The sequence below is a fragment of the Thunnus thynnus genome, chromosome 22, assembly GCF_963924715.1.
Source record: "Thunnus thynnus chromosome 22, fThuThy2.1, whole genome shotgun sequence".
Taxonomy (NCBI): domain Eukaryota; kingdom Metazoa; phylum Chordata; class Actinopteri; order Scombriformes; family Scombridae; genus Thunnus; species Thunnus thynnus.
In genome coordinates, this window is record NC_089538.1 from 13090775 (window position 1) to 13113748 (window position 22974).

General features: G+C 40.8%; 3 protein-coding genes across 3 annotated transcripts; 2 read left to right on the top strand and 1 right to left on the bottom strand.

Moving 5' to 3' along the window:
- Nucleotides 1-321: 321 nt before the first annotated feature.
- On the bottom strand, nucleotides 322-4891 carry phf23b (PHD finger protein 23b). The gene is made up of 5 exons (XM_067581015.1): nucleotides 4369-4891; nucleotides 3244-3275; nucleotides 3033-3125; nucleotides 2317-2932; nucleotides 322-2200 (listed from the first exon to the last, which is right to left on the bottom strand). The coding sequence occupies exons 1-5, from the start codon at nucleotides 4394-4396 to the stop codon at nucleotides 2007-2009; spliced, it is 963 nt and encodes a 320-aa protein (XP_067437116.1). The 5' UTR covers nucleotides 4397-4891; the 3' UTR covers nucleotides 322-2006.
- Nucleotides 4892-5048: 157 nt separating this feature from the next.
- elp5 (elongator acetyltransferase complex subunit 5) lies at nucleotides 5049-7675 on the top strand. The gene is made up of 9 exons (XM_067581016.1): nucleotides 5049-5141; nucleotides 5266-5386; nucleotides 5570-5630; nucleotides 5735-5815; nucleotides 6205-6416; nucleotides 6661-6836; nucleotides 6916-7011; nucleotides 7108-7208; nucleotides 7317-7675. The coding sequence occupies exons 2-9, from the start codon at nucleotides 5332-5334 to the stop codon at nucleotides 7423-7425; spliced, it is 891 nt and encodes a 296-aa protein (XP_067437117.1). The 5' UTR covers nucleotides 5049-5141; nucleotides 5266-5331; the 3' UTR covers nucleotides 7426-7675.
- Nucleotides 7676-8845: 1170 nt separating this feature from the next.
- On the top strand, nucleotides 8846-21813 carry LOC137175261 (CTD nuclear envelope phosphatase 1A). Its single transcript, XM_067581017.1, has 8 exons — nucleotides 8846-10019; nucleotides 13094-13160; nucleotides 15063-15181; nucleotides 15288-15359; nucleotides 15950-16066; nucleotides 16235-16346; nucleotides 18161-18245; nucleotides 20426-21813. Exons 1-8 carry the CDS (start codon nucleotides 9915-9917, stop codon nucleotides 20484-20486), a joined length of 738 nt encoding a protein of 245 aa, XP_067437118.1. The 5' UTR covers nucleotides 8846-9914; the 3' UTR covers nucleotides 20487-21813.
- Nucleotides 21814-22974: the final 1161 nt, after the last annotated feature.

A 22974-nucleotide genomic window follows, 5' to 3' on the forward strand; every position in this document is an offset into this window, starting at 1 on the left:
GCATACCTTACTCAGGTTTTCCATGTCATTAATTACCCCTTTGTAGAGTCACTCAAATAGACGATAACAATGGTTTAGCATTAATAATTCATAAAGACCTTGTTTTGTCAGGTATGAAGTATTGAGTCTTCACACATGCATTTATTTGTGTTACAGGATGAACCTGATGCCTCCCAGGAAGACTACAAGGAATAAAGAGTGCCTCATCTTTTAAATCAATTCATCTGCAAAATCATCATATATCTTCCATATTTATTCATGAACTCCTATTTAACTCACTGCCATACTAACAAGTGACTGTTGACCGTCTCCCTCTAGTGGTGAAAGACAAGCATGAAAAACACTTTGCTGTGTGCCAACATTTAATAAAGTGACAAAAACTGAACTTGAAACGTCTCTTTATGTGTGAATGACTCCGAAAACCGTTTGTATGATCCCAAAGACTTTTTATTTTCAAGCTACAATTAAAGAAAACAATATCAGACTGCAGAAAATATAGATTTTGCTTGGGTATTTTCTCTCTTCACTTTCACATATGTACAGTTGTCAAAAGAAAGGATATGTACACAGAGTTGAAGTTGTAGAGAGAGTGCAACTGCTACTGGACTTACCAAGACTCTCCCTGCCAACAAAAAGAAAAAGCACATGGTAAAACCAAACAACATAAACAAATGCCACGACCTACGTGGCGTCAACTTATTTTCTGTACACTACAACTTTTTGTTCTCGATGTGAGACAATCTTATGTCCGTTCTCTGATGCGGGGCGCTTATCTAAATCCTGCTTTTCAGAAAGCTAAGAAATAAAACAATTACGTGAAATAGAAAAAAAAAAACAAAAACAAAACAAATATTTTACAACAATTCAAAAACAAGCCTCAGAGCCACTTTTGACATCGTAAAGCACTGCCAAACCATTCATCTTACAGCAACGTTACCCTCCCTCGTATCGGATGAGGTTTTAAACATGAAAAACAAAACAAAAACAAAAAAAAAACACATGAAACACATCAAAATTGAACAGCTTTCACTGTAAATGTTGTTCATGGTGAATGGCTATCAGTGACTGATTAACAAGCCAGACAGGGAGAAACATTAAGCGCTCAATCATGAATGTACACAGCCACACGCCAAGTACAGATTTAATCAGCTGTAGTTCATCATAAATCCCAATTACCACCCATATATGCAGTGGAAATCGTATTTGGGTTTAAAAAAAGTGCACTGCTAAAAGAATTGTCTGTGTGCAATTTGAAATTTTAGATGCAGTTGCAAAAATAATATCTGTTAGCCGATTCTATTAAATCAAGGATCACTTACTCTAGAGTAGTGAGATCTCTACATCGCAAGGTTCAGTGATCACCACTGACGACCGAAGCAAACTCAGGAATAAATCGCCAAAATACAATCAAAAATAAAAATGAGCTGCCCGTCTAGCATCATGACGTACTTCTAAACAAATAACAGGAGTGACATTTTCCATCTCTTAAGCTTATACATTGAGTCAATGTGTAAAACTTGCATTGATTTAAAGAAGAGCGGAAATGGCTATCAAGAAGAAAATGCTGCTCCTTGTGACGCTAAATGAAAATTTTCACTGATTTGTCGTCTCAAGAAATCATTTATAAGTCGAAATGCACCTTCAGTGAATATGAAAACTTTATGTTCACGTCACTAGCACAGTACACAACAAAGCCAATTAATTAGTAACAAATAAATGATTCTCCGCTGTCACTGTTGCCTTCTATCCAGTTCTTCACAGTAGCCAAAGAAAGAAAGAAAAAAAAAAAAGGGGAAAAATGAAAAGTACAGTGAGGGATAAATAAGAATGGTTGTGATTGTCAAAAGAAATCCTACAACCTGACAATACAGTTGCCATCCAGGTGATAATTTAGGCTGTTTTGGCTGCAGGCATCAAAGAAAACGAGTGTGACAGCAAAAAAAAAAACAAAACAAAACAAAAAAAAACAGGGCGGGTGCTCCTCGTCCCTCCCGTCCGCTTCACTTCTAAGTGTCTTTTTTGTGTCCTGACCGCCGCACGTCCCTGCACTTGTGGCAGTAAAAGATGTCGGGAACGTTGGACTTCTTGATCTTTGCGCACGACAAGTGCACCCATATGCCGCACTGGTTGCACTCGATCATCGGCCGTCCCGCGAATGGCTTCCCACAGTAACAGGTGATCAAGTCCCACGAATCGTCACCTGTGTCGATAAAGAGAACAGAGTTACAGGATATTATAGCGGATATTAAGTAAGAGGGTTTTGGCATATAAAGAAATTAGAGTTTATTTTCAAAGGACAAAAGCACAAAGACACACCTGACTCCACCATAATGTCTTCATCGGCGATCCAGGTCTCGCCCTCGCTGGAGCTCATCTCTGCTTCCCTTATGGACTCCTCTGGCTGCATCTTCCCCAGGCCCTGCTCGCTCGGGGTTGAGTCCCCATGCGCCGTCAGCTCCTCCGTCCCGGCTCGTACCTCTGTGTGTGTGTGCCTCGCCTCAGAGTCTGTCTCACTTTGAGTTGCTGAACTCTTAAGCTTCTTAGCTTTTGGCTGTTTTGAGTTTTTGCTGCGCTTGATGCGGGCTCTCTTCTCGCCTTCGCTACTGCCACTATCTGCCGCCGTCATGGCAGAACCCAGTGACAACTTTTTAAGTTTTTTGTCCTTTTTGCGCTCCGCCTTAGTGCTGGCCTGGCTCTCGTATAGGGAGTCTTTAAGGCGCATCTTGTCCAGCAGAGTGCTATCAGAGTGCATGCGGCGAATGTTTTTGCCCTTGTTTGCTCGAGCTTTGCGGACGAATGTGTGGATGGTGTGGATATCGGAGCTTCCATCTGCCCAAGTATTACCCATGGAGCTGCTGCCTCCACCACCACCATCTGCTGACAGCCCTGAACTGTGTGCAGAGCTGGACGATGTTGGTGACCATGAGCTTTCCTGCAAAATAACAAGAAGCACATTTTAGCTATTTCTTCACAAATTGAACAAGACAATAACATAATTTCTAAAATCCACAGTGACATTCTGGGCAGCTTACCTCTTTTGGACTGGGGATGTAACCAGCATAGGCCAGGACAAAGCTGCAGAACTTATTGAAGTCCTCAACGGTCCTCTTTTTCCTCTCTGGGGGCTGCATAAAGCACACACCTTTATTAAAGAAGGTTCCACTAATCTTAACAAGCTCCAACAACAGAAACCCTACTGAATGAACAACTCATAATTTCAAAGCAACGTTACAGAGTACTCACCAAAGGTTCAGTTTTGCACGTCAACAGTGAATCTGGTGAGGAAAAAAAACAAATCTGTAAGTCACAAGTGTACCACTCGTATTTATTTCATAGAAAAAAACCTACACAGAGAAAGAGCAAGCACACGGTTGTCTTTGGGTATGATGAGACACGAGTGAACCATCGCTAGCATTAGCTTGCTAACACGGCTCAATAACTTAATCAGGGTTATTAGTGATGTGCATGTTGAGCTCATTTAACAGTTTACTGATAACCGTTTAAGCAGAAAATGAACAGATCAGTCATCAGTTGGTTAACTGGCTAATTACGTCTCCCAACAACCGCAACCGGTGTCATTTGGTCACCATCTGAACGTTACGCAAAGTCTGTATTTAAACTTGTCAGTTTTGTATTGTCTTGATGCTACCTGCTGCTAACGTTAGCTGACATTTAGAGGGGAAGCTAACACGTTATGTCGACAGGAGCAACGATAACAAAATATAGTTTGGACTAATGCGATCTTATGTAGATTAAACGAGTCTGGTTCAAACGCCAGAAGGATAGTGGTGCATTGGTAACATCTATTTTTGAATTGAGGGAGAGTTGAGAGGTGCTAACCATCAGCCACTAGCAGCTAATCACGCTTGCTCAACACCGTCCATCAAGTTAGCTTGGCGTTAGCAAGGCGTAACGTTTAACCGACGGTGTTGTCAACGTTAAATATCGTGTTAATTTAGAAAATGGTGTTTTTTCATGAGCTGCATTTACTTCAAACCGACAAGTTGGTGTGTTTTCACCGAGGTAGTTGACTAACGTTAGCTAGCTTGCAGCTATTTGATGAGATGGATCGGCGCGTTAACTTGACTCTGCAATAAATACAACGTTAACATTAAATTAGCTGCATTAAACATTACAGGGCTTACTTTACTTACTTTCACTGTATTTTAATGACAAACATCGGTAGTTATAGAGCAAGTCAAGTAATTGTGGAGGCATACGCAACCAAACGTAGCATTAACGTTAGCCATAACTTACGGTAAGTTAGCAATCATAATATCCGCAAAACACGGCAGCCACATTTCGGCGTCGTACAGAAGCAATTTGTTAAACATACTCGTCACTTATACTGGCAAAACATAACGTTACCTTGGTGCTCAGACATTATGTCAAGCATTGTCGCCTCATCGACAAGGCCGCGATCCAAGAAACAGAAGCAGCAGGCGAGCTAGCCGGAGAGGCGGCCGTCGCACTGTGCCTTCTCCCGGCGTGGCTGCACCTTACCGCCGGGCAACTTTAGCAGCAGCAGAAGAAACTCTCCTTAAAAAAAACACTCCACTGTTGGTGTTGAAGTTGTAATATTCCCTCGTTGGAGATCCGTTAAAGTCCGCTAACGTCCCCCAAGGCAAACCGCCTCTAAACTGTCGCCACACTTGACGATATTAGCCCGACAAAATACTAACGTTAATTCCCTTGTCGCTTAACAAGCTTCTTCTTCGTCACTGCATACATGCAATGCGCAGTATTAAAATACGGCACAACTGTAAAACCTCTTTAGATTTACGCGAATGCTAGTTAATATAGGTCCATGATGGGAACTTCTCAGATTAAGTTTTTTCCCCGATTCTTTCGTTGAAGGCATACAACACTACTGGTGTAATTCCACTGTCTTCTCTGTGCGCGGCAGAAGCATAGCCGAAGCCTCTTCAGTGTGCCAGCGGAGTGGTTGCCTGATGGGGATGCTGGGTAATGTAGTTTATTGAGTAGTCATTCTCCCCGGCATAAGCACAGATTTGAACGTTACCGAACTACATTTCCCTCATGATATTGTAGTTTAAGTGAACCCTGGGATATGAAGTCTTCGACTCGATACAACCTAGACTTGACATGCTACATCGTGAAACATGTTGAGTTTGAATAAGGCAAAAAAGCTTTCTTTCTCGTAACAATATTACTTCTTTTTCGCCATTGTCGCTCTTGAGAGATGTCAGGCTTTCTGCCGTTATGAGTTCTCCGATGTTTATCATGATATTCACGTTTGAATAGGTGGTGAATCAGAAGCAGGCTAAGTAGCTGAAGCTATCTGGACTCTATACAGTTGACTGCTATATCATGTTGCCTGAATTATTGCAAGGAACTGATGGCGGAGGGTTTCTTATAATACAAGGTAAATGAGTTTTACCTGTGAAACTATCTGCTGCACTGCTGTTGCAGCGTTAACGTTAGTTTTAAAGGAGTGTCGCCACTGATTTGACAGTTTTTATCAGTCCAGTGCATTGTATTGTTATTGTCATAGACTTCAAATGGCTTACAGTAACAAACTGAACTATGTTTCTACTTGTATTCATAGATTCTATTAATTACTCTGGTCGACACCTCCTGAGGAGTTTCATCAGTGCTGCACTGAACAGGTAGTCATGCTTACAGTAGCTGCTTGGTTATATACAGTATGTACTGTGTTTATTTGCTGAAAAATAACCATAAATACCTGCCTGTACCTATGTTGTGAATTTAGGGAGGAAGCTGTCCATGTACTTGGCTTTGAGGTCAGTGAGGAAGAGCTCAAAGATGGATTGAAAGGATCAGCTACTCAAAGGTAACCAAGATAAGTGCTGTAACAATAAATCGATTAGTCAATAGAAAATAAATGGCCAACAATTTTGATATGTTTTCTGTTTTGTATCTTTGTAAATAGAAGATTCCCTTCAGACATGTTTTAAGAAATGAAAATACTCAGCTTTGACTAACAGTTTAACTAACAAAACATGTTCAATTACCTTGTTAAAAACTCTTTATATTATAAATTACTCTTATGTATATATAAATATTGTCTATTTCAAAAATTTAACTGCCACACAAAAGATTTCTCCAGATGAATCAATGATAAAAATATGTTGTGGCCCTAAGATTAAAATTCCCTGCATGAGGCAGTTTATTTAACTCATAACCAAACTGACTTCTAATGACTTGTTTCTGTGTCTTCAGGCTACACTTTCACGACGCTTACACCGACCCCCTTGGCTGGACTGATCACCCTGCTTTCACAGTTCACCAGTTCTGTTTGGAGCAACTTACGCACCTCATCAAGCAAACATCACAACACAAACCAGCTACTTTAGTGATTGACTCTCTTTCGTGGATTCTGAGACATCGCAGCTCTCCCGATGTCTGCAAGACTCTCCAGCAACTTAAAAAAGGTGACTAATTATCTTCTATGTTTATGTTTTTATATACTTTTACTGGGTGGAAAGCATGAAGACGATGCTTCAGCAATTATGGCTTTTAGTTTTGATTATCTGTCATCAGAGATGTTAGTAGAAAACTGCAAAGTGCACCATCTGATTGTCAAGCTATATTGGTTGATTTATTTTGAGTCAAGTGTAACTGAGAGCCCATGCTGTAATTCATCTATTTAAGGGTGTGTTTCTTTGTTTTCATTAGGGGGAGCTGTTAGAGCTATCATCGGTCTGCTGCATACAGATATGCATCAGTGGGGTACTGTGGGAAGCATATGCCACTTGGCTACTTCAGTCATCACTGTGGCACCAGGAATGAAGGGAGATGAAGCAGTGGCAAAGACAACAAAACGCTCAAAATCGGGGAAAGTTATGCAAGAAGTAAGTAGTGTTTCCATGGGGATGACTGGTTTGTTTTCCTGCACTGTCAGAAGTTATTCATAAGTTTCTTTGTCCTTAGGAGGCGATTTTCTGTATCAAAGAAGATCTTACAGTCGTAGTACAGAGTAAGCCCAGCCATCTTGGATCCAAACAGACTGACCCTGAGGAACAGGAGGTGCAACAGATGTTTATCTACACATCATACTCAGATTAATAAAGAAAGGGCTCAAGCAAGGCAGGACTGAACAGTTTCCTTTTTGTGTTTCTGTAGACGGACCCAACAGCCAACTTAACGTTCAACCTTCGCTTATCGGACACAGAGCGCGAGGCCAAGGAAAAACTTGCACTTCCCTTTGTCTTCAGTAAAGAGAAGTGAGAAACATTTTCCGCAGTTACAATGGGTGTTTTTTTCTTCAGTGATATGTTTTGATATTTTTACTCACCGTGTTAAAATTGTCCCCTTTTTTTTCCCTTTGACAGGAAAACAGCTCTGCTTCACTCAGGCCCGGGTTCAGGACGAATTCTGTACGAGCCTGATGCCAACGACGACTATGACCAGGAGGATCCTGATGATGATCTTGATGTGTAGGCTTAGGGCACAAAAAATATACATTTCGTGTCCTCTTTGCCATTCAAGTTGAGCAGAACGACCGCCTTAACATCGTCTTAAAAAGCTTTGAAGATATAAAATGATGCCTAATATTTCTGTTGGAAATCTGTATTCTGTTTATAAAATGATTTTATCCAAGAACTTTAACTAATAATATTGATCACATTAGTTGTTTTTTTTTTAGTGTTATTTTTTTCTCACTGAATAAAATTGTGCTGGTATCACTTGATGTGACTAACAGCCTTGTTTTATTTATTAAATTGAATGAGTAGGGTAGATATTTAATGTACAGTTCAGTGCCCAAACTATTGCATTATCACTGTAGCCTTTTACATAGCAGTGGTCTCCAACATGAGGGTCAGGACCCCTTCAGAGAGTCTCATGATAAACCCTCAGGGGTCACAAGATGATTGAAGTCATAAGAAAGAACACAGTATATTTTCATTACACAAAAAAATGTTGTTTTTTTAGTTTTTCTATTTATTGTAAAATTTATTGGATACTTTTTTGTCTTTTTTGAGAACCCTGCCATAACTAGAGGTATGATTAACTCATAAAATTAATTACTCAGAATGCAGTTTTTTTCCTAATAGGTTGTTTTATTGTAAATTGTGTTTAAAAATTTGAATTCCCCCCAAGTTGCTCCAAATGATTATTAATCTCCAGTTAAACCATTTCCAATTTTAAATATCACAAAATCATTAGTGATGGATATTGTTTATTAGCTTCCTAACAGTTTCAAATAATACATTGGACATAAACTTTTTCGCATTGACTTTGTAGTTGGCAATCCCTGAACTTAACAGCTGATAAAAGTTGTAAAAGCCGTCTCTGCCAAATAGATATATGGTTGCTATGAAAAGTATTTGACCGCACCCTGGGGATTTTTCCATATATTGTTTTACAACTTGAAAGTCCCCCTCCAATAAAAAAAAAAAAAAAAAAATTTCCTCTTGTTCCTAACAATTGGATGTTTGAGCGTCACTGTGTAGAATGAGGTACTGTATGTGCAGAGTTTGACGCTAGAAGGCTGTTTTCATCTGCTGAAAGTAGAACGTTTCTCTGTTCTCATTGAAAATCTGATTTAAGGGGTTACAAGCATGATTTGTGACAAAAAGAGGGACAAAGAGTAGATGTCATTTTAAGGATTTTAATCAGAATCATCTATATTGGCCAAGTATGTGTACACATACAGTGAGGTCCAAAAGTGTGAGACCACATTGAAAGTCTAATATTTATCTAATATAAAAGGGGGGTATTCTAAATACTAAGATATTCTGAAATTCATGTTCAAAGATTCAACTTTTCACTCAAAGTGTTAAGCTCATATTATCATTTGTAATGAAAAAATAGTATTACATTCAAAACAAATGAAAAATAGAAGTATCTTGACTAGTGGTGTCAGACTTTTGGATTCCACTGTGCAAGGAATGTACAGTTTGGTGGCACTAAGGGGAAGTTACACAAAATAACAACACAACAATCTTAAGAAATAGCACAACAAGCCTCAGAAATCACCGGCAATGTGGTAATTATACTTTTTCTTGGAAAAAAAAAACATATCAGACGCAAATTATTATTCAAAGTAGAGTGTCATCTTAAAACATGTCTTAAACCACAGTGGCTTAATGAGGCTTGTTGACTGTAAAAATTAGAACAAAACTTCATTTATTTACATAAAAGTAAAACCAGAAAGCGCGTTTGTGGTAAAATGCACTGCGAGAGTATCAGAGAAACAACGGAACAAGCAAAAAAAAAAGAAGAAAAACAACTAGAAAACTGGTTCATGTATTTAGCACATTGGCACTCTGTTGCTCGTCCACGTCGGTTTGTTTTCTCTCCACGTGGACGTGCTGCGCGCGACCTCAGGACTCCCTCGCGGAAGTGACGGCAAAGGCGGCGATGGCGGCTCGCAGTTTCATTCCGGATTTCCACTGGACTACAAGCTGATTTTACCCGGGCCGGTTACACTTTGGGGAACTTTTTTTTAAACGGCCTCTCTTCGGGCGCCGCGCAGAGAGAAGGAGCGTTGAACCGGTGCTTGACAGCGAGCGGCCCCGCAGCTCTTTTGGGGTATTTTTGTCCGAGGTTCAAGGTGGTCACCCCGTCGAGCTAGCGCTAGCTCTGGAGCTAGCTTGTCAACTAGCTGCGTGCTAAAGATCCACAGCAGCAGCAGCCAGCCGTCGTGCAGCAGCTTTTCTTTTCACCACGTCTGTCTTTCACAGTTATGATGCGAATGCACTCTACTTAAATGTTAATTGTGCCACAAGTGTGCAGAGCGAGGTACTCACACGTTTGCTTGGCCTCTTAATTTGAACAATTGCTAGTTTGGCGGTTGTGGCCACAGAAAAGAAAAAAAAAACGGATTTTGACTTCTTTGATTGTCTCAACAACATCGGGCAAAAAGCGTGCCATCAACTGAGAATTGAAGTTGAGTTTCTTTGAGGGGTCTTTGCGTGCTCGTCAACATGCTGAAGACCCGGCAGTGTTTACTTGGCATCCGCACTTTTCTCGGCGTAACGTCGAGAATATGGGGCTTCATCATGTACATCCTCAGGAAGCACCTACGGACGGTGAGAATGGGGCTAAAAGATATTTGGTTTATTGCTTTTGAGACAAGTGAGGAAAAAAGTATTCACGTTGCCATGGCTCCCATATGCCTAAACATGAAAGATGCTCAGTTTACTTTCTTGTTATATTGTCTGTGTTTCTCATGAAGTGTCACGTGTCAACGTGTCCATCAGCTATGAACATTTAGCAAAATGATGTGTAACATGTGAAGGTATGGACAAATCCCCATTAACTGAATAAGTGCATCACAACATATATGTGTCATATAGGGCTGCAGTTAATGGTTATTGCAATTCAATCCATTATTTATGTATATAAACTGGCAGAAAATAGTGTAAAGTGTCTATCACCGTTTCCCCAGAGCTTCAAAAAGTTTATTTTCTCTGACTGACAGTCCAAAACCTAAAGATATCAATTTAAAATGGAGAAAAGTAGCAAATCCTCACATTTGAGTAGCAGGAATCGGGTAATGTTTTACTTTTTTTTCCCCCCTTTGTACATGACAAGCAATTTATCGATTATCACAAAAAGTTCTCTGTTGATCAACTAATCATTCTACTGTTTCAGCGCTAAATTAATACATCTGTTTTGTTTTGATGTGACAAGATGTTGGCTCATCCAAGTGGAAAATCTCCCACATCCAACCTCCTATGTTCGTGGAGCAGCCAGCGCAATCCTGCAGGTCACCTTCAGTTGCTCACAAAATGCCTCCATAATAAACATGGCATTTAAGGTGACAGAAGCCTGTAACTTAGACACACGCACAGGTGTCGCTGGTGTCGTTAATAGACCTCCATATGTGCTGTAATGTATGAGTGGACTTCGACTCCAACTCTGTGTCAAGCCAACAAAGCTTGGAGGAGCGCCCTGCGTGTTGTAATCATCTCGCTGTTCGAGGTTTGTCTGCAGTTTATTGTGTGGCAGTAACACTTGCGGGTTGTCAACAGGCCCTGAGAGTGAGTAGTCCAGTCCATGTTATGGCTGAAGTGAGAGGGATTATGTCAGCACAGAGAGCGCACTGTTCCCTCTCTCTCCCTCTGTTTCTCTCGTTTTCACTCACAGTTTAGCTCTGTTGTTTACAGCGTGTGATGCACTAGAACAATGTCATGATCCAGCAAGCGCTTATGTACACGAGCGACGCGATGTAGGTGATCCTATAGGTAGCAGGCAGGTAAACCGTGACAGGTGCATGTGATGAAAGATATTGTAAGGAGAGGATTTTAGGACCCGTTTAACACCTCTAAAACAAAAATATTTATATGAATTTTAAGTCTGTAGCTGCCCGGGTTTGCTTCACTATAACTATAATAACCCCTTTTATAAATCTAATTATCCTCTTTGAACTCCATCTTCTGTTGTCTGTGAATCAAGTCAAGTTTAAAGTGTTTTCCATTCGAGTAGACACCAACGCAAACATTGACCAGATCCAAACTTTTGGATCGTTAAAGGCTTTATTGGATTATAAATATTGGCACCAGGTCATAATACTGCGCACCCTACTCTGTGTAAACAGATGACGAGATTGTTGCCACGATGTTGCGTAATGGTCCTGCACATTATCTCCCCGAACGATACAGTGACGGAGACGACAGATGTGTAGCTGAGTAACAATTAGATAATCAACACAAAACTCCAAAATCAAGTTTGCAGCCATTTCATAAGTAAAATTACTTGTATCTTGGTTACAGCTTGAGTGGAAACAGTTTGTAGATTAGTTGGTTGGCAGAGGATTAATTGTCAACTCTTTGATTATCGATGAATTGTTTTAAGTGATTTTCAAGCAAAAATGCCAAAACATCTCCTATAACCGGCTTCTCAGTTGTGAGGATTTGTTGCGTTTCTTAGTTTTATGTCATCATAAATGAAATATCTTTGGGTTTTAGACAGTTGGAGCAAACAAAACATTTAATTTTAAGGTATCAGCTTTGGTTTTAGGAAAATCTAATGTGCTCTTTTTGTTAGTTTCAGCCGTAGTTACATCTACGCCAAAAGGTTTCCTCTTTTCTTCACTCATTATCTCAATTATGAGTCGAATTCTTTGGGTTTTTGGGGTTAAAGCAAAACTAGCTGAAATGTTAGTCGTAGCTCTAAGTCAGGAGGCAAGAGGGTTCAGTCCAAGTTTGCAGGTCTGGGGTCCAGATGGACGCTCTTGAGCTGAGTCGAGGGTGAGGTCCCCCTGCGGTGCCCAGCAGCTGCTGCCACCACCAATAGGCTTCCCCCAAGCTTGCTCTGCCAGGCTGCAGTGGGAGGGGACACACAGGGAGGCCCTGTCCAATGCTTAGGTACCAAGCAGCCCAGGCTCAGTCAAAGTCACCCTGCAAGTCTCCCTTTCTACGTGTGCCCTATGCTCCGCTGACACCCACTGACAGCTGGGGGGGATAAAAATAGCCCTGTGAAGAAAAGTGCATAGCCCCTGGGCAAGAGCGGCACTGGAAAGGATCCTCTCTGTAGTCACTTTGACCACAGCGGAGCGAGGAAGTTAGAGTGGTGGAGTCATAGAGTGGACACAGCTGAGTTCATTTCAGGATTCCAGTACGGTGTCCGCTGCTCTAAATCTCTGATGTATAGCAGAAGAAGAGAACTAGTTTGCCAAGAATTTATTGTCTAAAGGTTCAAAATATAAGTTTTAGGATGGTGATAAATGAACATATTTGTTCTAATATTAAATCATGTTTGGTCTTACTCAACCTAAGCTCAGTTTTAAGTTTCAATCGTGATGTTTTTTAAAAACTGGACAGTGGATCTTAGTGGTTAAGATAACATAAGCCACTTCCTCATACCCCAAAAGAGCCTGACTGTCCATCTGTGAGAAATTACACAAAGTTTTATTGCCTTGGAAATGAAGACAGACACGGAGTGTCTAAGAGTAAGAAATTATATGATTGGAGGGTTTAGTTCACTTCTTTCATTCTTTCTTTCAAATTTCTCACAGTTAAAGTTACAAAACACATTAGGAATCTGTCTACAGTATAATTAATAAAATATGGTTCAGTGTGTGGTTTACTGTTTGTGCAGTAGCCTGATTTTCTGCTGCAAAGCGTCGTCTGACTGTTTCATCTGCCTTGTTCATTTGCAGATAATCCAATATCAGACGGTGCGATACGACACTTTGCCTCTGTCGCCTATCTCCAGAAACAGACTCAGTGAGTACACAGTTGTTTTATGATATGACTACTTTGGTAAATTGTCAAGGCCCCTGTGTGAGTTTGTGAAGAATTACAGAGATAACTGGGGAAGTACGACAAATACAGCTCACCTGGACTCCCTTTTTTTTTTGTTTTTGAATTTTTGCGATACTAGATGGCACAGAGTGGAGACACTATCACGTAATATTTGTAATGTGGAAATTCAAGTAGAAGTTAAACCAGTCTGTCAAAGAAGAAAAATCATTATCAACCACACGACAATACGGCAGAGACACACAAACAAACAGCTTGACCCCCTTTCTCACGACTGCCCCTCACCTCAGTAAACCAACATCACCGTTTGTTGAATTCAGACACACTCGACAAGACATTTCTCCTCCGTGTGAGGAAAGTCAGACGAGCAGTCAGCTGTAATTTGCGTTTCTCGTCTGGGTTACAGTTGTGTATTTATTAAGGCGGATCAGATGTCTAGATCCAAAACCACAGTCAAGACTCTTGTGTTACTGCACATCTGTCAGTTATTGTCTTGTCTTGAGACTTTTTAATTGCATACCAAGAAAAGATTGCTCTGCGTTTAAGGCATTTTGACGAAGGTATGTTTCCTACTGAGAACACAACAGTACAGTGAGTTTACATCCTCATATCATTACAGTTGACTTTGCCTCAAGACAACATCAGCACTTAACAGGAAATGTCAGCCTGTCGGACAGCTGTAAATGTACAGTGTGCAATGAGATGAATATCTGTCGCCAAAACCACACGTCATTTATAACATTGACGCTTTGTATTTAGTGTAAAACACCAAGGGAATGTAGTATGAATACTGCATAATGTAAATAATATATGACATTTAGAGTTACGCTCCTCGTCAAACCTTTCTTAATGAAAAGGCAGCTTTTTTTTTTAAGAGACCTGCAACCATAATGCTATATTAAAAGACTGCCTAATTTGGCTGTAGATGGTAAGCCGCTGTATTAGGTAACCAGCAATTGCCCCAAAAACATTTGAGTGAAACAGTCACTGTCTGGCATGTTGACCAAAAGAAGTAAAATAAATTTAGTTTCCTGTCCTGTCCTGACTTGACATGTCTGTGGTGTGGAAGTAGAGAGGAAATGCAAATGTTACAGGCAGCCCTTACACTAACATGGACTGGTGTGTGTGTGTGTGTGTGTGCACGCTCCGAATGAGCTTCCCTTCTGTCTGCAGGGAGCTAATTCAAAGGCACACTCTTCTTGACTCGGAGGAAGGATTGTATTTCAGTTCTACTTTACTCGCCTCTCTAAACTCTTTTACAGTGACCTCGGCTGGAGAGCCAGGTCCAGTCTCCAGTTAAAGACTGATTCCTTCAGTCGTAAAGTGGCTTTTTATTGACAGCATTGTGAGCATGAAATAACGTAAATTGAATTGAATTAGCTGCGGTAGAGCAGCAGCTAAAAATAAGAAAGAAAGAAGGGAAATAATTATTAATTTAATTACTCGGCTGCAAATTAGCCTCTATAAGTTTGAAGAAGTCAGTTTCCGCAGATGAGGAGTTGTCTGTAAAATTTGGAAGCATTTGAGCTGTGAGGTGAAACTGTGAACTCTCTCACTAAAGTTAGAGCCTGTTGTCTCTGTCCAAACGCTCAAGGGGAAAAAAAAAAAAAAATCAGAAAGCAGCAATTAAGTTAGCCATCATTCCAAAAACGGGGTCAGGGGTAGAACTGAAATCTGAATTTTGACCTAGTTTATGTATTGTGTATATACACATGTGATAGTAACCAGGTTGCGACAGCGCATGTAAACATGCTGCGCAGTTTCCTGTGTGACCCGGTTTCTCCCTGTAAACTGGTCTCTTGTGTGCATTTCAACATACTAAATAAAGTATCACATACGTCTACATTTTTCTCTAATTAACTCCAGATGCAGTAAAGAGGAAGATTCTGGTCCTGGACCTGGATGAGACGCTGATTCACTCTCACCATGACGGGGTCCTCAGACCCACAGTGAGACCTGGCACGCCGCCAGACTTCATCCTCAAAGTACGGGCGCTCACCTGTACACGTGCATGTTTGAACACAAATCTGCCTCAACACTTGTTTTTTTTCCCTAAATGAACCACATTCTTCTGTTAACTTTTCCACGCAGGTCGTCATCGATAAGCACCCAGTCAGATTCTTCGTACATAAAAGGCCGCATGTTGACTTCTTTTTAGAAGTGGTGAGTGTCGATCGAACAGTTTGCTGTGATCGGTGTTACTGTCTGTGTTTGAATATTAGATGAACATGTTCGAGAACATGAAAGCACACATTGTTCGAGTCTTTCTCACCTTTTATCCTGTCTGTCATCTTTCCCATCACTCTCTCACTCAACATGATGTCATAAAACTAGGGCTGGGCCGTATGGACAAAATATCACAAATACCTCGATATTGACGTTGCGACACTGGAATTTTTGATAAATAATCATCAGTAATGTGGATTTAATGACTAAGTGGGTAAAGGCAAGTTCAGAAATTACATCACTTGACTGTTAAGAAGCCTTTAAAACCCGGAAAAGACAACACTTAGGCCATATCATGATATTACAATATCCAAAATCTAAGACAATATCTAGTCTCATATCACGATATCGATTATAATATCGGTAAATTGCCCAGCCCTACTTAAAACTGTGTTTGCATTGGATGTTGATCCTTAAGCATTGACTGTAACTTGTGTACTCAAACTATTGTGTGCACTGTACTCTGTGTGTGTGTGTGTGTGTGTGTGTGTGTGTGTGTGTGTGTGTGTGTGTGTGTGTGTACACAGGTGAGCCAGTGGTATGAGCTGGTGGTTTTCACAGCCAGTATGGAGATCTACGGCTCAGCGGTGGCAGACAAGCTGGACAATAACAGGAACATCCTGAAACGCAGATACTACAGACAGGTACTGCAGCGTGAACACTGCTATATGTTTATACAGGAGGCATTATATTGATGAGGCTCTTTGGTCCCACTGAGTCTTTTAAATGTCATTGTTGTTTCAGACTAGTCTCTTTATTCTATTGAACACCTTTCTGATGGTGTCACTGACCTGTTTTTGTTTCTTTCTCAGCATTGTACATTGGATCTAGGTAGTTATATTAAAGACCTGTCTGTAGTACACGATGACCTGTCCAGTATTGTCATCCTGGACAACTCGCCTGGTGCTTATCGTAGCCATCCAGGTAAGACATAAACCTCATAGAGTCACTTAGAATCACAGTACATCAGTCTCCATGGGGAAAATACTGTTTGGATAAATTTCAAATATGTGAAATGCTATGTTTGTGCAAATGATACAAATAGCTGCGCCAGTTGTTCCCAAACTGTGGGGCTGCAGATTGATTGTAGGGGGGGGGGGTCACACATGAGCAGGAGGTTAAATATGGCGTTAAACTGAATGAACCTTTTTCACAGGAGACGTTTTGATAGTGTTAAACACAGGTGTTGCTAATGAAGCAATTATTGCACTATTTGATTGCAATAATGGCTGGAACAGAACCATCGTTAATGTTATTAGTTCCACCTTTGCTTTTTCTATTACCAGTTAAAATGTTTCTGTTATAAAGGTCTATGAATCTGATTCATTTTTGAATTACAGAGAGGAGGGACACCACAGAAATGTTTGGGAACCACTGACTCACTCAGTCTCTGAATTTACCATAAAATAAACATGCCTTCAAGGTCGATCATGAGTCACTGATTGGGGATCAAAATAAAGAAGCCTTTAGTGGCACAGCTGAAACGACGAAAAACACAGGTGTAAATAATAAATAATAATAATAAAATGAATGGAGGCTGAATTCCTTTTAGCAGCTTCAGTTTCAGGGTCCTGGTATTGTTGCTCACTGTCACAATAATAAAGTTACTATTCAAATTTAGCATAAATTGAAACCGAACTTCCCAAAAATCAGCAGTACTACAGTAATGTGAATATCAGGAGTTGAGCACATCAACATCAACAGTTGGCACTAATTCTCCAGTCGAGTGTCATTAAACGTTTGCAGAAGAAAAGGGGGGCAATGAGATGACATAATTAAGAACGCAGATTAGTCTGCTGCCATTTCTCAGCTCTTCCATGTAGTGATAACCTGACCTGTTGTTACACAGAACCATCTGAGAAGTCGTCCTTGGAAACTGAGCAGGCACTTTCAAAAAAAAAAAAAATACTTGGCAGGTGATCGGATGAACCATCTATCACCGTCTTAACCTTGCCAGGCAGCTGGATTCACGAGATCATGCGAGAATCCTCATAGCGCATCCGAACCGCCGGTGGTTTGGACACAAGCGAATAACTTGGAGATGGATTCTCGCGTGATCTCGCAAATCCAGCCGCCTCGCAAGGTAAGTGTAGCGGAGGAGACCTGAGCGACATCATGATTTATTCAGTTATTCATTCATTTATTCACAAGTCTTGTTTTCATTGTACTTGGTTGCATCTTGTTTTTATCTATACACCAACTTTTTTTTTTTTGCAGTATTTCTGTTGTCGGTTTTGCATTTTTTTTAATTTCCAGGGTTTCAACTCAGGTATTTTTATGCACAAACTGAAAAGATGCATAGAAGAGGTGGGTGGAAACACACTTCCTGTCAAGGTTTACTGAGACACTTCAGTAGAACAGAGCCATTACTGACGTTGTTATTATTAAACCTGCTGTGACAAGTCAAAACGTCTGCTGTGAAAAAGGTTCTGTCGGTAACAGGACGGAGTGTATATTCAGCTGTTTATATTCTGTGTACATTCATCTCTCTCTCTCCAACGAAATTAAACGGGGCTTCGTCCTACACTCATCATGTGCTGCGCCAGGAACAGGACAAATAATTGAGCAGTTTATTCTCAGTACAAGGCATGTATTGTAAATGCTGAAACAGCACATTAAATCCGCAGCTCCTCTAACTCTCAGTGGCCTCGTTAAGAGAGCAGCGTAAAATCACAACCATGTCCGTTTCTCTGACATGACTGACCGGCTGTTTTTTTGTTTGTTTTTTTGCCCTCCAGACAATGCAATACCCATCAAGTCCTGGTTCAGCGACCCTAGTGACACAGCACTTCTTAACTTGCTGCCTATGCTGGACGCACTAAGGTAAAAGACATCAAAAAGTTGTCATGAAAACACTTTTTTACTTCAGCCACCGTTTCATGACTTGCGCATATCGCCTGTTTTTAAATGGTCTGTGGTATTTTAAGAGGTGCAAACTAATGGCTGCAACTGGCTCACATGATTTTAGTCTTTGGTAAATGTTAACACCTGTCAAATTGTGGCTACACTTACACTGACTGCAGGGAACAACTTATTGACCTTATTCTGAGTAACTGACACTGGTTGCTTATAGCTCCAAAATGTTTTTTACATAATATGGTGCATAGTCTGATTAAAGTAAAAAATCCCTGCAGTGAATATGATGATTTCTTAAAACTAGGTCACCTTTGTAGTAGAGATGAGCAGTCATTTTGGAAATCTGTGCCCTATAACAACAGAAAACTGAGAAAAAGGCTGTAGATTCCCCCCCCGCACCGCTCTTAAAGGGGAATCCTACAACAACCAGAATGCACTGTGCGCGTCTCGTCCAATCAGACTGACTCACTCTACCAGCCAGAGTAGCACCAAAGACAAAGTTAGTGCAGCGTTATATCCTCTTCACTGAGGCTTATTTTTATTTACAAAAACGTTTTTCCTCATTAAGTCTGAGTGCATCAAAACAGTTTGCAAATAAACACTGTTTCGTTGACCTATTTTGGACGACAACAAGCCGGATCAGATTGCGGTCAAAGCTGAATGCAGCCGCCCGCAAGTTAGAGGCAGCACACAGTTGCTGTTGTTGTGTTCTGTATTCAGAGTCAGCAAAGTCCGAAAACAAGTCAGGTTTACCAAAGGACCATGAAGTTTGTTGCAGCGCAGGGTTTTCTGTTCTGATCACGTTGTCTCTGACGATGATAACCAGGCAGGCGCCGGTTGATGATGCAAAGCTAACCCGGCTGCAGCCCCTCTATTTCAGCTGTGGCTCTACCGTAGCTTCAGTGGTCACTTCCTCTTCCAGACTTGGTTTTGTCTGATCACACAGCGCGATATCACATCTCAGCTCTGACATATTGTATAGTTGTGTGTTTGTGTTATTGAGAGAAACTCAGCAGCTGAAAGTCAGGCCGCGGCTGTAACGTTACTCTGGTTGTCGCTTCCTCTTCCAGATTCTGTTGTGTCTGATTCAACAGCGCAATATTCGGCCTTGTATCATGAAACTAGATTTCTTCCAAATATACTGGTATTTTAAAGCATTTAGTAGTATGATACTTCAGCTTCTCCCTATTGCTAGTGTAACATGGTAGGCGGGAGTGTTTTGGGAGACCCACATTTTATCGTCCTTGAAGGCACCACTACAGAAAATGCGGAAACGTAGTTTGTAGCCGAAGGCAGATCTCCAAAAGTTTTGCGTCACCCGGCAGACTTGTTGCAAATGAGCGGGGAGCTCTGTGTGCAGGCGACATGCAGGGAAGTTGAACATTGTTCATTTACATATCAAACCCACATTGTAATGATACTGGTTGAAGTTTCCCTTAAAGTACTAATGAAACTGAAACTTGACTTGTCTGTCATGTTGCAGACGTGGTTCACTTTGAAGGCTATCTTGGGGAATATTTTGCAAGACGTTCCCAGGAATAGTTCAATATTTTGGGAAATACACTTATGTTCTTTCTTTCCAGTGAGATCAAAAGATCTGTCTACCTCATGTCTGAGCGTTAAGTATGGAGCTGGGTTCAGGATGTGGTTAGCCTAGCTTAGCATAAAGACTGGAGGCAAGGAGGAAACCGCCTGCCTGGCTCTCTCTAAAGCTTAAAAACATGTCGAACAAAGCTGAGTAATTAACACATTTCATATGTTTAACCCACTTGTGAACAGAGGTGTAAAAAATGACACTTTGTACATTTAGTAGCTGTGCATAAACTGTTTGACAAGATACACAACTGTCCTTTTTACATTTCTGTTTATACATCAATTTAACAAATGAGATACAAAGTGTTAGTGAGCTTTTCAAGTGTTGGTAGGCACAATTTTTCACCTTAGACAACAAGGCTAGCCTCCAGTCTTTATGCTAAGCTAAGCTAACCACTTCAGCTTTGTACTGAATACACAAACATGAGATTAATGAGTCTTCTTACATCGCTCTCAGAAAGGAAGCAAATAAGCATGTTGGTCAAAATGTTGAACTATTCCTTTTTTTTAAATTTCAAACAGTTAACCTGACTGTCTCTCTTTCTTTGTCCCAGGTTCACTGCTGATGTCCGATCCGTCCTCAGTCGAAACCTCCACCAGCACCGGCTCTGGTGATTGGCTGAATGGAGAGGGGGTGGGGCTTGTTGACCAGCCTCTTCCTCTCTGCCGGCTTCCACCCTGTCCTCCGTTTCCCATTCAGACGACCCACCAGCCCTCTCTGAGCCTCTCAGACGCGTCCTGAGGAGAGGAGGGTTGGGGTGACCGCCTAACACGGGATGAACAGTACGGGATCACCAGAGCCCAGAAACTACTGGGGAGGGAAGGGAGCCAGCTTTTTTTTTTCTTTTTTTTTTTTTTCCTCTTGGTTCTTTATTTGTATTTTTTTTTTTTTTTCCAAAACAAAACGGAGCCTCTCTGCCTTATCGCTCCTGATACTGACTGTGCGTATGGAGGTGAGCTTGTGTACGTGAGTCGAAGTATGCTTGCTGAGTTCGTTAGTCCTTTTTAAACTTTTTTGACGATTCGGGAAGGGGGAGAAGGATCAGCAAAGCAACAAAGACAATTCTACATTATTATTTCTTCTTCTTCTTCTACTTCTTCTTCTTCTTCTTCTTCTTCTCCATCATTACCAGATATTGCACTTCTGCAGAAAACTCTTCAATTTACTGTCTTAACCTCTCGGAGCAACTGAGTAGGGGACAATAGAAAAAACCGCCCCTTTTTAAGATCAACCTCATACCTCAACGATGATTGATTGATTCCTGAGGTACGGTTCTTTTTTTTTTTTTTTTTTCCCTCCCCCCACCCCCAACATGAATGGATCCATTTAAACGATGTAATTTGATGGAGTTTTGATTGCAACATGCCCTCCATAGACGTTTTCTGGACAAACAGCCAAGCAGCCTGAGATATTTTTTTTTTTTTTTTTTTCTTTTTTTCTTTATTTCAGCCATAACCATCACTCTTCCCCCAAAGCTCCTCTTGGGACTCAGTGATAAAGACTGAAAAGTTACAAGTTACAAAAAAAAAAAAGAAGAAAAGAATGACTTGTAACGATATGTGGACTGCCGTGTCACCTTTCCATATCTGATTGTTTCTCTATTACCATAATATACGATAATATGACTTCTGCATACCATGACATTTTGCTCTCCCCCTTTGCCATCCGATGCCATCCTGATTTCATCTGATAGGAATTGCACTTACTTTCTTCCCCCCCGCCCCCTTTCTGTTTTTGTTGCAGTTGGTTTTTTGTATTTGATTCATATTTGCAGCCTTCCCCGTTCAGTTTTTACCTGCTCCTCTTTACTGTATGGGTTCAACTGTTAGACCCTCCGTCTTTAAATGCCTTCTGAACAATGTCAGTCTTGTCAAGGCTCACAGCGGCTTCTTATTGGCTCTGTCTCCAGGTCTGTGTTACTAATAAAAACACTTGTCAGTATCGACCAGTTATATCCAGCTCCTTTTTCTTTTATCGCAATTCATTCTGCCGTCTTTTTTTGTATCGTTTGAGGCGTAACATTTTGCTTCTAACTGACTTTAACGGGGTGAGAGAAGCTCAGGCAGACTGAGCTGCTTGTGGGTTTTTTGGGCTTTTTTTTTGCTGATAATCTGCTGCCATCATGTGGTGTAACAGAAAACTGCATCTGTCTGCTCAGTATTTCTCTTCTGTTCAAGAGACAAACTAATTTTATTTTGTTTTGTAAAAAGCACCAGAGTTTAAAGAGTGGCATTTTTGTCCCCTTCCTCTTATTGAAAGAATCTACATGGACACACTCTTACCTCACAATTTAAGGCTGTTGTACTGTCATATCAGCTGTAGTGTATCTCTACGATATTGCACATTTTGGTGATTTTTGTGTTTTAAATAGTTATACCTGCTGTGGTAGCACCTTGTTTAAGAAAATCAGGAAATATACTGATGTCATTCACTGTTTTTTTTCCAATCCCTTTATGACATATAACAGGTAAGTTTCCTAACACCTAGTATCAGTCTTAGCATCCAAACTGATCAAGCAGCATATATGTTCCTGAAATTTCAGGCACCTTGAAGCAGGAACAGGCAAAAGAGTTTACTAGTATATAAGGTGTTTTTCAACACCTCAACCTCCTCACAACGGTTTTAAAGTAAAACCAAAAGCTTGAAATGGCAAACATGCCCTCTTTCTCTTTCACTTTACTTTATATGAAAACATACTCATTTCCAATCCAGTCACACCTTCCACCTTTTTTAAATCTCACCTGATCCGTGTGCGTCAATGGGTTCCCAGGAGAAGGTGCTTCCGGGGGGGAAAGACTCTTTCCTCCTTCTCCCTCCTACACTTTCATTGCAGCTTAAGCCCATTACTGTGGAAACTAACCGTGTGGGGGATGCAGGTGAATCATGCGGCATTTTCAGTCGTCCCTATCTGGCATTTTAATAAATGTGCTCCGGTTACCTACAGCAGAATGGTTGCTGCAATGAAAAGAAATTAGGAGTGGTATGTAAACAAGTGCTACATCATAAATCAAGACACGTCAAGTAAGAAAATCCTTCCTGGCACCGACATATGAGTTCAGGTTTGGACTGCTGGAGGGGTGAAGTAATCTTGGAAGAGACTGA